The 15,679-nt window shown below is 45.0% G+C and overlaps 1 protein-coding gene and 1 long non-coding RNA gene across 6 annotated transcripts in view; both read right to left on the reverse strand.

The window, feature by feature from the left end:
• Positions 1 to 9,892, reverse strand: part of B3GALNT2 (beta-1,3-N-acetylgalactosaminyltransferase 2) — a 42,188-nt gene extending 32,296 nt beyond the window's left edge. For 3 of the 5 annotated variants that reach the window (XM_043511399.1, XM_043511398.1, XM_043511401.1), the window contains exons 1-2: positions 9,831 to 9,892; positions 9,638 to 9,798 (exon numbers count right to left, since the gene is read on the reverse strand). In XM_043511399.1, coding sequence (XP_043367334.1) covers positions 9,638 to 9,731 — 94 coding nt within the window. In that variant the 5' untranslated portion in view covers positions 9,732 to 9,798; positions 9,831 to 9,892. Of the gene's footprint in view, positions 1 to 3,423; positions 3,565 to 9,637; positions 9,799 to 9,830 lie in introns of those variants that run through there. The other 2 variants (XM_038395885.1, XM_038395884.1) reach the window with 2 other exon arrangements.
• Positions 5,255 to 7,765, reverse strand: LOC122459419. The gene is made up of 3 exons (XR_006280117.1): positions 7,229 to 7,765; positions 6,706 to 6,733; positions 5,255 to 5,386 (listed from the first exon to the last, which is right to left on the reverse strand). It is a non-coding gene; the product is annotated as an uncharacterized LOC122459419 (long non-coding RNA).
• Positions 9,893 to 15,679: the final 5,787 nt, after the last annotated feature.

The following is a 15,679-nucleotide window of genomic DNA, read 5'->3' on the forward strand; positions in this document are numbered from 1 at the left end:
AAGGCACTCTCTGTTGCTCAGTTTTCCCCATCTATAAAAATGGAGAAAATACTCACCTATCTTACAGGAAGAGTGTGAATACCAATTAGTTAATGACTATGAAGTGCTCCGAAGATGTATAGAACAATAAAAAATAAAATATTATAGTAACTATAGATATGGGAGTGGGCTAAGAAGAAAGGAAGAGTTTTTAGTATGTTGGTCACAGAGTCATTAAAAATCAAGATTCAGAACTGTCCTAAGACTGAATCTCTCAGACACATTATGGAGCCTTAGGCTTCTCAGTGAATCCTTGCAAGTCTCCCCCTCCGCCCCCGCAATTCCCATGCTACATTCTTTTGGCACAAAATACTTACTTTCCCTTTGCTCTTTTGCCTAACCCCATTAACTCATGGCAATAAATGCAGTAAAATAAAACAGGTAGCTGCACTCACAGCTGCTACTCTGTGTTATATAGTTGCCATCCAGAAAACCTCTTGTAAAAATGTGTACTGCTGAACTGAATCAAGCCACCACAGTAGGGGTTACATACTGGAAGGCCGTATATTGGCCCCAACCAGATTTCAACAACCTCCATCGTAGACAGATTTTACTGCTACTTTCTTTAGGAGACTATATGCCTCCTATTCACAGTGTCACACTAAGCAGCTAAATACAGATTTACTGGCATTATCACCAGGGAAAGGATAAAAGATTCCAGTGCTAGTTAGACTCAGACTTTAAGGACAGAAGGGAACATTATGATTGTTTAGTCTGGCCTCCTGCACAATGCAGGCCACAGAATCTCCCCCACCCACTCCTGTAACAAACCCCTAACCTATGTCTGAAGTCCTCAAATCATGGTTTAAAGAATCCTCCAGCAAGTGACCCATGCCCCACGCTGCAGGGGAAGGCAAAAAACCCCCAGGGCCTCTGCCAATCTGTCCTGGAGGAAAATTCCTTCCTGACCCCAAATATGGTGATCAGCTAAACCCCGAGCATGTGGGCAAGACTCATCGGCCAGACACCCAGCAAAGAATTCTCTATAATAACTCAGATCCCACCCCATCTAACATCCCATCATAGGCCATTGGGCATATTTACCGCCAATAGTCAAACATCAATTAATTGCCAGAATTAGGCTATCCCATCAAACCATCTCCTCCATAAACTTACCAAGCTTAGTCTTGAAGTCAGATATGTCTTTTGCCCCCACTGCTCCCCTTGGAAGGCTGTTCCAGAACTTCACTCCTCTGATGGTTAGAAACCTTCATCTAATTCAAAGTCTAAACTTCCTGGTGGCCAGTTTATACCCATTTGTTCTTGTGTCCACATTTGTACTAAGCTTAAATAATTCCTCTCCCTCCCTAGTATTTATCCCTCTGATATATTTAGAGAGAGCAATCATATCTCCCCTCAGCCTTCTTTTGGTTAGACTAAACAAGCCAAGCTCTTTGAGTCTCCTTTCATAAGACAGGTTTTCCATCCTTGAATCATCCTAGTAGCCCTTCTCTGTACTTGTTCCAGTTTGAATTCATCCTTCCTAAACATGGGCGACCAGAACTGCACACAACATTTCAGATGAAGTCTCATCAGTGCCTTGTATAATGGTCCTTGTCTCTACCTTCCTGATACATCCCAAGACCGCATTAGCTTTTTTCACGGCCATATCACATTGGCAGCTCATAGTCATCCTGTGATCAACCAATACTCTGAGGTCCTTCTCCTCCTCTGTTACTTCCAAGTGATGCATCCCCAGTTTATAACATTTTTTGTTATTAATCCCTAAATGCATGATCTTGCACTTTTCACTATTAAATTTCATCCTATTACTATTACTCCAGTTGATATGGTCATCCAGATCTTCCTGTATGATAGCCCGGTCCTTCTCTGTATTGACAATACCTCCCAGTTTTTCTGTCATCTGCAAGCTTTATTAGCACATTCCCACTTTTTGTGCCAAGGTCAGTAATAAAAGATTAAATAAGATTGGTCCCAAAACCGATCCCTGAGGAACTCCACTAGTAACCTCACTCCAGCCTGACAGTTCACCTTTCAGTGTGACCCACTGTAGTCTCCCCTTTAACCAGTTCCTTATCCACCTTTCAATTTTCATGTTGATCCCCATCGTTTCCAATTTAGCTAATAATTCCCCATGTGGAACTGTATCAAATGCCTTACTGAAATTGAGGCCAGTTAGATCCACTGCGTTTCCTTTGTCTAAAAAATCTGTTACCTTCTCAAAGAAGGAGATCAGGTTGGTTTGGCACAATCTACCTTTTGTAAAACCATGTTGTATTTTGTCGCAATTACCACTGACCTCAATGTCCTTAACCACTTTCTCCTAGAAAATTTTTTCCAAGACCTTGCATACTATAGATGTCAAACTAACAGGCCTATAGTTACCCAGATCACCTTTTTTTCCTTTCTTAAAAATTGGAACTTTGTTAGCAATTCTCCAGTCATACGGTACAGCTCTGAGTTTACAGATTCATTAAAAATTCTTGGTAATGTGCTTGCAATTTCGTGTGCCAGTTCCTTTAATATTCTTGGATGAAGATTATCTGGGCCCCCCGATTTAGTCCCATTAAGCTGTTCAAATTTGGCTTCAACCTCGGATGTGGTAATATCTACCTCCATATCCTCACTCTCATTTGTCATCCTACCATTATCCCTAAGATCCTCATTAAAGACTGAGGCAAAGTATCTGTTTAAATATTGGGTTATGCCTAGATTATCCTTAACCTCCACTCCATCCTCCGTGTTTAGCGGTCCCACTTCTTCTTTCTTTGTTTTCTTCTTATTTACATGACTATAGAACCTTTTACTTTTGGTTTTAATTCCTTTGCCAGGTCCAACTCAACATGGCTTTTGGCCTTTCTCACTTTATCCCTACATGTTCTAACCACAATAAGGTAGCTTTCCTTGCTAATCCCTCTCATCTTCCACTCCTTGTAGGCTTTCTGTTTTTTCTTAATCACCTCTCTGAGACGCTTGTCATCCAGCTTGGTCTACAACTCCTGCCTATGAATTTTTTCCCCTTTCTTGGGATGCAGGCTTCTGATAGTTTCTGAAACTTTGACTTGAAGTAACTGCACTTACTGATTTTTCATTTTTTTTTAAATAATAAAGGGATGGACTCAAAAAATTCTGAGAACTGAGTAGCCAAGACAAAAGGTTCCAGGGATACCATCAACTTCCAAACCAAAAGTTGTTTCAGGTACTACTGCATGCAACCACATTTTCTTATTTTTACATGATTTACTCTCCCATGGACTGGGTAGCTGTGTACAAGAATCAAACAAACTGAATATACAGAGAAACTCATTATTCACAAAGTGCTGACAAATGGACAAAATGAACAAACTGAAAAAAGCAGAGAAAGATTCTCCCTCTCCCCAGTCTTTTTCATTTATAGTAATCTTAAGGCACGTCTACACTTACCTCTGGAGCGATTGATCCAGTGGGGATCGATTTATTGCATCTAGTGAAGACGCAATAAATTGACCACCAAGCGCTTTCTCGTTGACTCCAATACTCGACCGGAGTGAGAAGTGTAGGCTGAGTTGACGGGGGAGTGTCGACCTATCACAGTGAAGTAGATCTTACCGCAGTAAGTAGATCTAAATACGTTGACTTCAGCTATGTTATTCATGTAGCTGAAGTTGCATAACTTAGATTGATCCCCCCCACCCCCAGTGTAGACCAGGCCTTAGAATTTACCTGCTTTAGGGATTTCTTCAGTGATGTAGCTACACCAATGCAACCCCCCCGTGTAAGTGCCAAGCACTGATGCGACTTAATCCAAATGGAGACTGGGATATGTTACATCGGTGTAGGATCCACTTTATGTTGGTGCAGCACATCTACACAGGAGGTTTGCACTCACATAGCTGCACCAGTGCAAAAATCCCTGATGGAGGTAAGCCCTTAGACATTACTTATAGCTTCAGTAAGCAAAACTTTTTAGACAGAAGGGAAGTTTTTTTTGTGGAGGATACCCCTTTAAAAGAACATTCAGAGTTCTAGTAACCATCTCAGATGTAAAGAGGAGACAAAAGCACTGGTGAGGCTATTATGCTATAGCAGCTGGTAGTGTATCAGTGATGATACAGCACTCACAAACTTCTGGCAAGACCTTTTTGCCCTGAACTAGAGATCGGAGATACGCTGACCACTACCACCAGCAATGGCCGTAGGGTAGGGAATGGAGATATCAAAAAAAAAGTCCTGTTTGTGAAGTCTCTTGTCAATAGCACTGAACTTATTAATTGGCAGTTTAACCCATCATTACTAGTTGAGGCTGTCTTGGCCACAGAATGCCTTATCGAGACACAGAATAAAAATTAAACTCAAAAAATGGCTACCATCTCAAGACTGTTCAGTGGCCTATTTAGAAATGAGCTGGTGGTATTGGTACAATTCCCAGTGGACAGGTCTTTCTCACAAACCAACTTCACTACAATGGTACTTTTGTTGGCCTTTGGCCAAGAGGTGAAGGACTAAAGGGGCAAGAAGAACGAGCTCCCATCCTCACTCCTAGAGAGTCCCTGTAGATCAAGGCCACAAGCCATTGTAGGGATGCTCGTGTGGCTGCTGTCAGTGCTGCACCGTTTCTGTAGACAGACGATTTCAGATTCTAAGGCTGTCAGCCTACTGCCCTCAGAAGCATATGAAAAAAATCACTCCACAAATTATTGAGTGTTAGAGTGAGCAATCTAACATTTTCCTGAACAGGATGCTTGAAAAACTTAAAATGACCCTGTCAAATAAGTACTTTAGAACCAAAATGGAACACACTTTTATGAAGTGACATTCTCCCTTTAGAACGTGGTCTTGCTCACAACTTCAGAGGTTGTATATTTTGTTTTTAAACAAATTCTTACACCACTAAAAAAATCAAACACAGGCCAGTCTCACTTTCTTTCCCTCCGATATGTCACACAGAGAATAGTCCATGCGCACTGTGGCACTAATTCAGCATGAGCCTAAGTAAGCAGGTCCATAATTCCATTCAAGTCAATGCCTAAAGTTAGGCACATGCCAAGTAGTCTGCTGAACCAGGCCATATGATGGCCAATGGCATTCTTGTGCTGTTCAATATGTGGGAGCTAGAGTCAGTGCTGTATTTTTAATTATTTGGCAGTAAAAGATTGACATTACACACACACACACACACACACACACACACACACACACAGGTCCAATTCTAAATGATATCAAATGCCCAAATAAATATATGTGGAACAACGTCTCAGAGGGCATTTTAGCAAAGGTGTAACTTGCAAAATTTAATGTGTGTTTTCTTCTTGAAGAGATACTGAAGTCCCTCAATAAGCAACTTCTGTTAGACACAGCCTCTGCCAGTGGTGCCATCAACTGAACATATGCTTAGCACTGAGTCCATCTATAGGGATTAAAGAAAATTGGGGGGAGGGGCAGGTTGTAATTAACTTTTCAGAAGCTGTTTTATCTTTAGCAATTTTATAATGTATTTTATAAAATATTATGAAACTCATGAAAAGGAACACACAGGAAATCTTACATAATTTCTGTTTCTGAATGGTTAAAAATGGGCTTCTCTTATCTCTATTTGCAGACATCTCCTTGCCCTACCCCTGTCCAAAGCAGTATAAGTGACATTACGAACACATAGCGCAGGCTGGAAATGCCTTGGTAGAGTGAGAAATCATTAAATTCAGGACTCCAAGAAAACAGGAAATTGTAAAATGACATATTTGCGGCAGGATCTTCGGATTCATGTTTTACTCAGGTTAATTTAGGCATTGTGCAGTTAATAATGAATCAGGGCTATTTTCTTTTTACAGAAGTTTCTCTTCACTTTTTAGTTTCCTTTTCAATAAACATACCTCAAAAAGAACTATATTTGTTGAAGAGTTTTACAACTATCTGGTATGCTTCCAGGATAAAATAAAATACAATAAAAATATGCTGGATTAGATTAATCCACGTTAGAGAAAAGTACAGACATATCATATCAGCCAAACCCTCATTTTGTAATTAGACTTCCAGATCTATTTCTCCTTTCTTTCAAAATGCATGCAGGCTATCCAGCCCCAAAATAATGTGAACAACACAATTTGCAGCTCAACTCTCGAGGAAACCTCCATTCATAATTCCCAGTGTAAATCTATTTACCACAATGGAGTAACATTAGGGTGAATTTGGCTCAGTATATTGTGACTGATCACTGTTCATGCCACCTTAGACCATGCTAGTGGCTAATTATGTGACTGCTGTGATGCCAAAGGTTAATTAAATGCCAGCATACACACCAAGAATACATTTTTATGCCCCAGCTACTATAAAACACTTTTGAAATCAATTCAATTTTTGTTTATGCCAAAGAATCCAAGTGGTAAGTCAAAGGAGCAGTAGGTACACAAAATAAAAACAAAAAACCCTCACTCATCAATAATATGTAACAAGGCTGGTTTCATCAAACAGTACCAGACCATCTTAATAATTCAAGTTTCAAAAACTGTTTTAAAAAATAAGGCCATTTCCTACTCTGTGGTATAAACCTATCACCACTTTATTAACAAAGCACTTTGAAGAACAAAAATCACAGAACAGCAGACATCAGAGATGAAGGAAATCTCTTAGCTCATCTTTCCTCCCTCTGGCAATGCAGGAATGTTTCCTATAGTGTGTGTGTCTGTAGAAGCTTTTAAGGTCTATTAAGTGCATGATCCTTTCACTTACTTCGCAAGATTGCTCCAAAGTGCTTTCTCTAGGAAACTATTCCATACACTGAAAGATTTCATTTTTACACTTAATATCAGGGGAAATTTCCTATGTTTTTCTTTGCTCAGGTTCATTGCTTTATTCTACATGTTACTGTTAAACAAGCTCTGCACAATTCAGAATAAATTCTGGAAAGAGAGAGATTGTGCATTTGCTTTACTACTAAAGGCCTGATCCTGCTAGCCCTTACTATTCGACACAGTGCGAGTAGTCAGTCACATGGACTACTTGCTATGGTGAGCATAAAGCATAGCAATAGAAGTGTCTGCAGGACTGAGCCCCCCAAATAGCAATATATTAACACCAAAATCATCATCAGTATCACACTTAGGGCCAAATATTGGTCCTACTTAAGTGAATGAGACTTTTGCTATTGGCTTGAAAGGAACTAGGGTTTGCCCTGGAAAGAGTAACAACTGATGGAAATGGAAATCCACAGCACGGAAACAAAACAGTCACATACGAATACTATATCATTTACCCTAACACTGCATTTCTGAAACTGTGACTCTGCCCTTCCTGGGGAAAGGTTGGCCTTTTTTCCCCAAAGGATACAAGTCAGCACCAGAAATATGAGGTGCAGGAAGTGGAAAGGAATATCTTTTTCTTGCTGGATCACTTCCTCAGGGAAGTCAGCAAACTTGTAACAATCTAATAAGCATTCAATGCAAATTATTAGTTTTACTACAACTTGTGAAAAAAGTAGAGCAGTAAAAGTATAAATGGCCCATCAACACGGTATGGAACTATAAACAGCCTATCCTTACCCTCATGTTTAAAATATTCTTCAACAATCCGCAAAAAGCATTTTTCTCTCTCTCTCTCCGAGGACACGTCTCCTAGATCATCTTTTGGAAATATTTACATTTGGAGAGCAATGCTGAAAAGTGACTATAAAAAAAACGCATCATGGGGTTCCATGTTTACTGCCTCTCCATGACTCCAGATCAAATAAAAAGATTTTTTTCTGACAGACAATCCTGCAAGTTCAACCTAGGATCTGGAAAACCAAGCTGGATTTTTTTCCTGCTCATGCATCACCATCATTCAGGTTCCACATGCCAAAACAGGCCCCCATTGACATCTCTATGACCGTAGTGACTTTACATCTGTTAGACAGGTGTTACTAATCGACTGTTGAATTTAGTGAACAATTCTACAGAAAAATGCCTAAGAAAGAATAGACTTTGTCTCATTCCTTTTTAGATTCTGCCCAGCTAATAGGAGTCAGTACTAGTAAAAACATATTTTTGTTAATAAAATAAAATTAGCTATCATGACTCCAAATACATGGCTCCAAGCAGATCTCCTAAGTAATAAAACTTTTACTTAGTCTCTTTTCAAAACAGAACATTTCCAACAAATTAAAAAACTCCATAGCAAAGTTTCAGAAACCCACTAACAGGTAGCATGGAAAGTTATTTATGGTCATCAACTTCTAACAATTACCACCAATAGAGTAATCTCATTAGTTGATGAAAGTGCCTATTCTGACCAATAGGTATTAACATAAAGTGAAATCCACTTACACTCACCGTGGTTTAGTACAAACCACTTTATAGTAAGGGCAATGCAAATCCTTATTGGTTTTGATTACACAGCGAAGTCCAAATAGCAATTCATATTATAGAGCCTTGTCCTACACAACTGAAGTCAAGAGGAATTTTGTCAGTGACTTGAATGGGAGCAGGATTGGGCTCATAACTAAGTTAGTCTACGAAAAAACAGATTACTCTCAATGAAGACATTTCCACTGTACTGCCAGTAATCACTTTGCTGAATTATAATGAAGTAGCTCCAGTTTAAAAATACAGGCACAAAATTGTTCTCTTGTCCTGCATAATTCTTCATTGTTTTCCTATAAACCCACATTAGCTTTTCATGCACTTTTCCTCTGTAGGTTATCTAATAACAAAAAGCATTCTACTGGCTCCACACTAAATCTATGTATCAAATATTTTCATGCAGGCTGCTTGGAATTTCTCAACCACAGAAATGCCTGAACAACTGTGCGCCCAGCATGTGCTTCTTCACTCAATCAGTTAAAGAGTTACACAACATCCAACCCTGCCCTAAAAGGGAAAAAATTGTGATCTTTAATGCAATGTGTTTGTATTAACAGAACTACTTCCCAAAGTCAAATTACACACACGCTTAATAAGAAAAGGAGGACTTGTGGCACCCTAGAGACTAACAAATTTATTTGAGCATAAGCTTTTGTGAGCTACAGCTCACTGTGAGCTGTAGCTCACGAAAGCTTATGCTCAAATAAATTTGTTAGTCTCTAGGGTGCCACAAGTCCTCCTTTTCCTTTTGCAGATAGAGACTAACAGGGCTGCTAATCTGAAACCAGACACATGCGTAAGGGTTTACAGGAGGGGGGGGCCTTATTGCTAGCTCTCTACACTCAGGGGAATAAGAAGAGCTGGTCAATTCATTTCTTGTATATAATCTAACCAATGGATTTTATCACTTATTTTGATTGAACTAATTATTTGTGATCAGCTCTACAGATGGCCCAATACTATGGAGTACATTTGTTTTTCAAGGTCCCACATCAGTCCTCAAATTATGTATTTGCAAGACCCCCCCCCCATAGCATTTGGGCAGGTCTGCGGCTAGCAGCCCACCTCTGTGCTTTGCGGGCCTTACAACACCCCCTGGACGCTCTTGCTTTGAGAAAGCTGGGAAAGCCTTAGCGGGACACATGCTTTGGGAGGGAAGCGGGAACCGGGCACGCACCTCTGTCCCCTCCTGCGCAGCGCTCCCCTTCAGGGGAGGGTGCCTGCGCCCTGACCCACGCCCGGCCCGCCTTGGGTGGGGAGTGGCAGCACCCCATCGCCTCCCCCTCCAAACGAGGCGTGCGCCCGCCCTGCCCCCGGCTGCCTACCTGCCGGGTGCCTCCCGGGGCCGCCGAGCAGCAGCCAGAGGTGCAGCGCGACCCCGAGCGCGCACGGGCACAGCAGCACCAGCCAATTGCGCATTGGCCGCCGGCCCCTTCCCCGCCCCGCCCCGCGCCGGGGGCTTCCCGAGGAGGGGGCTGCCCCGCGCTCTCCCCGCAGCGCCGAGCCCCAGGCCGCCGCCGCCGCCGCCCGCTCCGCGGCTATGCCCGACTCGCCCCGCCTGCGGCCGCCGGGAAGTGAAGTCCCGCCCAGAGCCCGGAGAGCGGCGCCTCCCTACTACAATCCCCACAATCCCCCAGCGCCGCGCCCTGCCGCCGGGGCTGCGGAGCGACCCCTTCCCCCGGCCCTGAAGCCCTCCCGACCCCGCCGGGAGCTGCCGCAGGCGGCTGGGTGGGCAGCGAGCACCTAGAGCTTAAAAGCTCCTTCGCCGAGCTTAGGCCGCCCGCGGGGGGGGGGGGTGTCCTTGCCGCTGTCCAAAGGCGCGCAGCGTCGCGCTTGTCACCGGCATCGCGCCTCTTCCCAAACGCCTCCCGTTCGCAAGAGGCCGCCGGCCGAGCTTGCCCGCAGTGATTATTGGAGCTGGTGGCCACCCACGTGAGAGCCGGTGCTCCGGGGATGGGCTCTATGGAGGCGGATCGAGTTGGGCTCCCCTCGTTACCTTTACAAATCTCAGCTGATGGCTCTGTCCTGAAGAGCTCGCGGTCTGTCCACGCTGGGATTTTAGTCCCTGGGACAAACTCATGGCGTTGACAAGGTTTGTACCGGTGCAGGGTGCTCTGGGGTAAACTGCACCAGTGTAAAGCTTATTTAGGCTAGGAGTGAGCACTGACATGCCAGCATCCCTTTTCCCTATTCTGCCAAAACACTTTAAAGTGAGGGCTTGTTTTTCAAAGAAGTGTATAAGCAATGGGACAGTTTTTTTGGTTTGGTTGGGTTTTTTTAGGGGACATCACATGCCACCTATGCTTGGTGCCAAATAAGCCATTTATTCATCTCACAGCCAGGGGCGGCAGGTTTGTGTAATTTTGGTGGTGCCCAGAACGGGTCCAAGTTCCCCCCCCCCATGCACACCTAAGGCTTTGGGAGGGAGTTTGGGTGGGGGAGCAGTGCAGGCTCTGGGAGGGAGTTTGGATGCTGGGTGCGGGCTCTGGGCTGGGGCAGGGGGTTGGGGTTCAGGAGGAGTGAGAGGTGTGGGCTCTGGGAGGGAGTTTGGGTGCAGAAGGGGGCTCAGGCTCTGGGAGGGAGCTTGGGTGTGGGCTCTGGGCTGGGGCAGGGGGTTAGGGTGCGAGAGAGGGTGAGGCCTTACCTCGGGCAGCTCCTGAAAGTGACCTTTACGTCCCTCTGTCAGCGGCTCCTAGATGGCGGGGCCAGGGGGTCTCCGTGTGCCACTGACTGCAGGCACCACTTCCATTGGCCGCAGTTCCCAGCCAATGGGAGCTGCGGAGTCAGTGCTTGGAGCAGGGACAGCACAGAGATATCCCCCCCTCAGGGACGTGCTGGCTGCTTCCCGGAGTGGCATGGAGTGAGGGCGGGAAGGAAACCGCCTAGCCTCGCTGCATTGCCAGTGGTGGCTGCGGCAGCCAGGGACCACCGGGCCCTTTTAAATTGCACTGGGGAAGCAGGCAGGTCTGGGCGATGCTCTGAGGGAGGCGCACAGGGGCGGCAGGCATGGCCGGGGGAGGGAGCTGGGCCCCTGAATATTCCTGGAGCATAGGCACCACAGGCCCATATAACTCACCACCCCTGCTCACAACATACTTTTTATCTGATCATATGCTTTGTGTTGGGTAGGAATTGCTTGGATGTCAAGTGGGGAGGAGGGAAAAGGGAGGGATTTAATTCAAAATATAAAACAGATCAACTCTACTCAACCCTGACTTAGAGATGAGACGGTAGCTCAATCTCTGTACTCCTTCAGTGGTGCTAATCAGTGCCATTGAGTTTTTTCCAGTGTAGACAACTGCTCTCAAGACGGTTAAATACCAAGGCAATAGGACACCTAAGAAACATTGTAAAATTTGATTCTATAAGGTGAAAGCATAATATACAGCTTTTCTGTTTTTATTTACATACAGTACCAAGGAAAATCTAATTGGTGGGGGGGGGTCTGCCAATTATATAACTTTTTGTTAGTTTCTCAAGCCCAGCTGTAGAATAATATAAATATGGTCATTTTTTCATTCTGGATAAAAAGAACCCTAGCTTTGCTATTCTTCAAAAAGTCCTGCTTATTTTAGAGTCCAGGATTCAAACTGAGGAAGAAACACAGAGTTCCTCTTGGCAGTTTTTCTCAGAATCAGTTGTAAACGGTGTGGTCATCCCAATCTTGCATCTATAAAACCTTTCCCAGACCATACACCATCATTTCTTTATAGCTATAAAATGGAAGTGTCTTTAGTTATGGGTGTTGCATGCTAGCAGGTCCCTCTGCTGCTATTAATACTTACCTATCTTTCAAGGGTGTTGTTAAGTCATGCTCCCTCACTTCCACAACGAGAGAACTGAACCACAGCAAGGTTAAAAGACTTTCCCAGGGTAATTCAGAAACTGAATGGCAGAGCCAGGAATTTAATGTAGATACGCTATCCCCAGTCCAGAGTCCTAATAGGCCACGTTCCTGTGCTCTTTCATTTTGCTCTGGAAAGGTAAAAGGGTTATAAACTATGTGGAATCAGCCTCTGAGACAGTTCCAATATTTGGGGCTTTTTCATATATAGGTACTTTTTACCCCCCATACCCTGTCCCAATTTTTCATATTTGCACCCTACTCTGGAGGAACCTCCGTGTAAGGGGGCTCCCTTAGTGATATAGAGCTGATGGAATATCTCTCTGCCAGTCCCACCCATAGCCTAAGGTGTAAGGAGGCATGCTGGGGAGGGAGGCACCTTGGCCAGAGGCACATGCTGTGCTCTGACTAATCTTGTCAGCAGAATGGTCCCCTAAGAGATTGTTGCAGCTAAGCAGCCTAGAGGTTGCTCTAACTTGCACTGGAGACCAACCATGCGTCAGAGAAGATTCTAGAATATGGGAGGCACAAAGCTCTCTTTGCTCAGGTTTCCCACTTCATTCTTGTGCCAAACATAGCTCAGAAAGATCTGAGAAAATGGCCCCATTATCCACCATCTCCTTGCTGAGGGGCCAATACTGTTTTAAGTGAAGGCAATGACAAACCAGTGCTACTTGGAATAAACTTGAACACAGAACTTTAAAAATGTAAGAGGAAATGTGTTCTGTTTTTGATGTGCTGACTAAGAATATATAGACTCTCCTCTTCCCTCACACCTTAGACTAACAGATCATCAAACAATAACCATCTTCTAATGGAACAATTCAGCAGTCAACTGAAATACAATACAGGCTTTTTTAAAAACGGCATCTAGTCTGGGGCTCATTCATTACAGATACTGGATTAATGCTTACACAGTTCAAACGCTCTGGGAGATGGTACAATATCTTGAACAAGTATTTTTTGTTTTCTAAGCCTATACCTTTTTCCTAGTATCAGTTTTATTGTTGCACAAAAATAATACAATCTGAGAAAGATTCTTTCTTTTAATAATTCATCTTATAATAGCAAGATAGACTTCCACCACAATCCTTAATTACTCCAGTAAAGACAAAAGAATACAAGTGCCTCACTGTGGCAAGGAACCAGGTCTCCCACCACTGAAAATGCAGCGCCTGTGTTACAGCACTCAGAAATACAACTACTTGGAAGAGGAACTGAGGAATATCTTACGTATCTAAAATTACAGGGGGAATTTTAGACATCCATGTAATGGATGTAATTACCATGATTGGAATATGGCCAGGAAACCAGGGTAACACTTTTGCTCTTGCAAAATGTGTAAGGGATCTTTAATAGCCGGGGGCTCCATTTTACATCTCATCCAAAACCCTTCATCTACACTAGCACACATACACTGCTGACTCAACCAGAAGATTCCCATGGAATCACCCACACCACTTCCTGCAACTGCATTTTCTCTAGAGGTCACTCATCCAAGTACTGACCAGGTCTAATTCAGATTAGTTTAGTGGATATAATGCAGTTAGAACAAAGGATGAGATTACAGCAGAGGTGGGCATACTGCGGCCCGTGGGACCCTTCTGCCTGTCCCTTGAACTCCCGGCAGGGGAGGCTAGCCCCGGCCTCTTCCCTGTTGTCCCCCCTCCCACGCAGCCTGGGTGGCAGGGCTCTGAGTACCATCAGTGCTCTGGGTGGCAGGGCTCTGAGCTCCTGCCAGGCAGTGCAGCTGTGAGAGCCACCAGCCTGCCCTGGTGCACCTGACTGCGTGGCTGGCTCCGGCCAGCTGGCATGGCTGCCAGTCCTGGTGCTCTGAGTGGCATGGTAGGGCGGCGGGGAGTGGGGGGGTTGGATAAGGGGCGGGGCAGGCAGGGGACAGAGAGCAGGGGGCAGTTGGATGGGGCGGTGGTTTGTGGGGGGTGGTCAGAGGTGGGGAACAGGGAGGATTGGACAGGTATGGAGGACCTGTCAGGGGGCAGGCTGGTGGATGGGGTGGGCAGGCAGGGGACTGAGAGCAGCGGGGGTTGGATAGAGGTGGGGGGGGGTCCTGAAAAAGGCGGTCAGGGGACAAGGAGCAGAGGGGGTTGGATGGGTGGGGAGTTCTGAGGGGGGCAGTCAGGGGGCAGGAAGTGGGAGGGGTGGGGGCTTGGCTGTTTGGGGAGGCACAGCCTTCCCTACTGAGCCCTCCATACAGTTTCAGAACCCCGATGTGGCCCTCAGGCCAAAAAGTTTGCCCACCCCTGGATTACAGACATCTGGAAAAATAGCTGGTCTTGTTGAACATGAAAGGATAGGGAACAAACGTTTCCTTTGTTTTCTACACCATGGATTTACCTGACAAAATGATGCGGATGTGCAGTCAGTTGTACTCTGAGTACTGAGTACTCTGAGTACACAGCTGTGAGATTCACTCAACACAGCTGTCAGGGTTAATGGAAGGTTTACTGATGCTATTCTATCAGAAATACATGAGTTAACAGCAGACTGTGATTCTGCTGCTGCCTAGCTAGTACATCTGGAAGGAAAGATTGAGGATTAAATCCATAAAGGGATTTAAGTGTTGCAACATCTAACTTTTAGATGCAAAGTCACTTGGTGGAGTTCACAGCCATGAGGTAGGCACTTATGGTCCCTATACAGTGCTTGGAGAGTTAGGTGCCTGAGAATGGGCTCCACAAAAGCCCACACACTGAGTGGGAAGCCACCTAAATTGGCTAACAGGAAATTCCAAGAAGTGGGGTGTGGCCTAAGCCCTGTCCCTCTGGTCTACATCTGGGCTGTGCTTGAGATTCACAGCTGTGAATCCTCTCCTGGAGTTAGGTGCCTAAACTGTTTCTTTTCCCATCTAAACTGACTGGGGTGGAGGTAGGGGCAGACTCTGTTATAACCTTTAGCCCAGTGGAGCAGGGCCAGCAGAGGTTGCGCTTTCTGAGAGGGTTGCCCCTCCCCCGGCAAAGCTGCAAGCCTGATCAGCTCCCCTGCTACAAAGCGCAGCCCCTGCTGGTGTCACTACATACCTGTCCAAACCTTGCAGTTCATCGGGGCCCATACCCCCCAACTACACCCATGTTAAAAAGTGGGGGGTATGGCCCCCTGCCCCTAGCACCATTGCCCCCCACATCAGACCATTCCATAGTGCAGGGGTTAAGATGCACACATGATGAGAAGGGAAACCCCAGTTCAAATCCCTTCTCCACATCAAGGAGAGGAGAGAATTAAACAGCAGAGGTCTCCCACATCCTGGATAAGTGCCCTGAACACTGCACTGAAGAATAGCAGGGAGATGTTTTCCTTTCCCCCATCCCTGGCTATATTGTATGGGGTTAGGCATGTGTCACTACTGTTCTTGCAAGAACCCGCTTAGGTGCCTGGCTTCAGGAGAAGTTTACTGATCATGGATTGCAAGCGGAGACAGTGAGGAGGATAACTTTTGTGGATCCCCTTCTCAAGTACTTAACTCAGGGTTTGTGGATTCCACTGGGTGGATCTAGGTGCTTAAAAG

This window comes from Dermochelys coriacea, chromosome 3 (assembly GCF_009764565.3).
Source record: "Dermochelys coriacea isolate rDerCor1 chromosome 3, rDerCor1.pri.v4, whole genome shotgun sequence".
Lineage (NCBI taxonomy): Eukaryota > Metazoa > Chordata > Testudines > Dermochelyidae > Dermochelys > Dermochelys coriacea.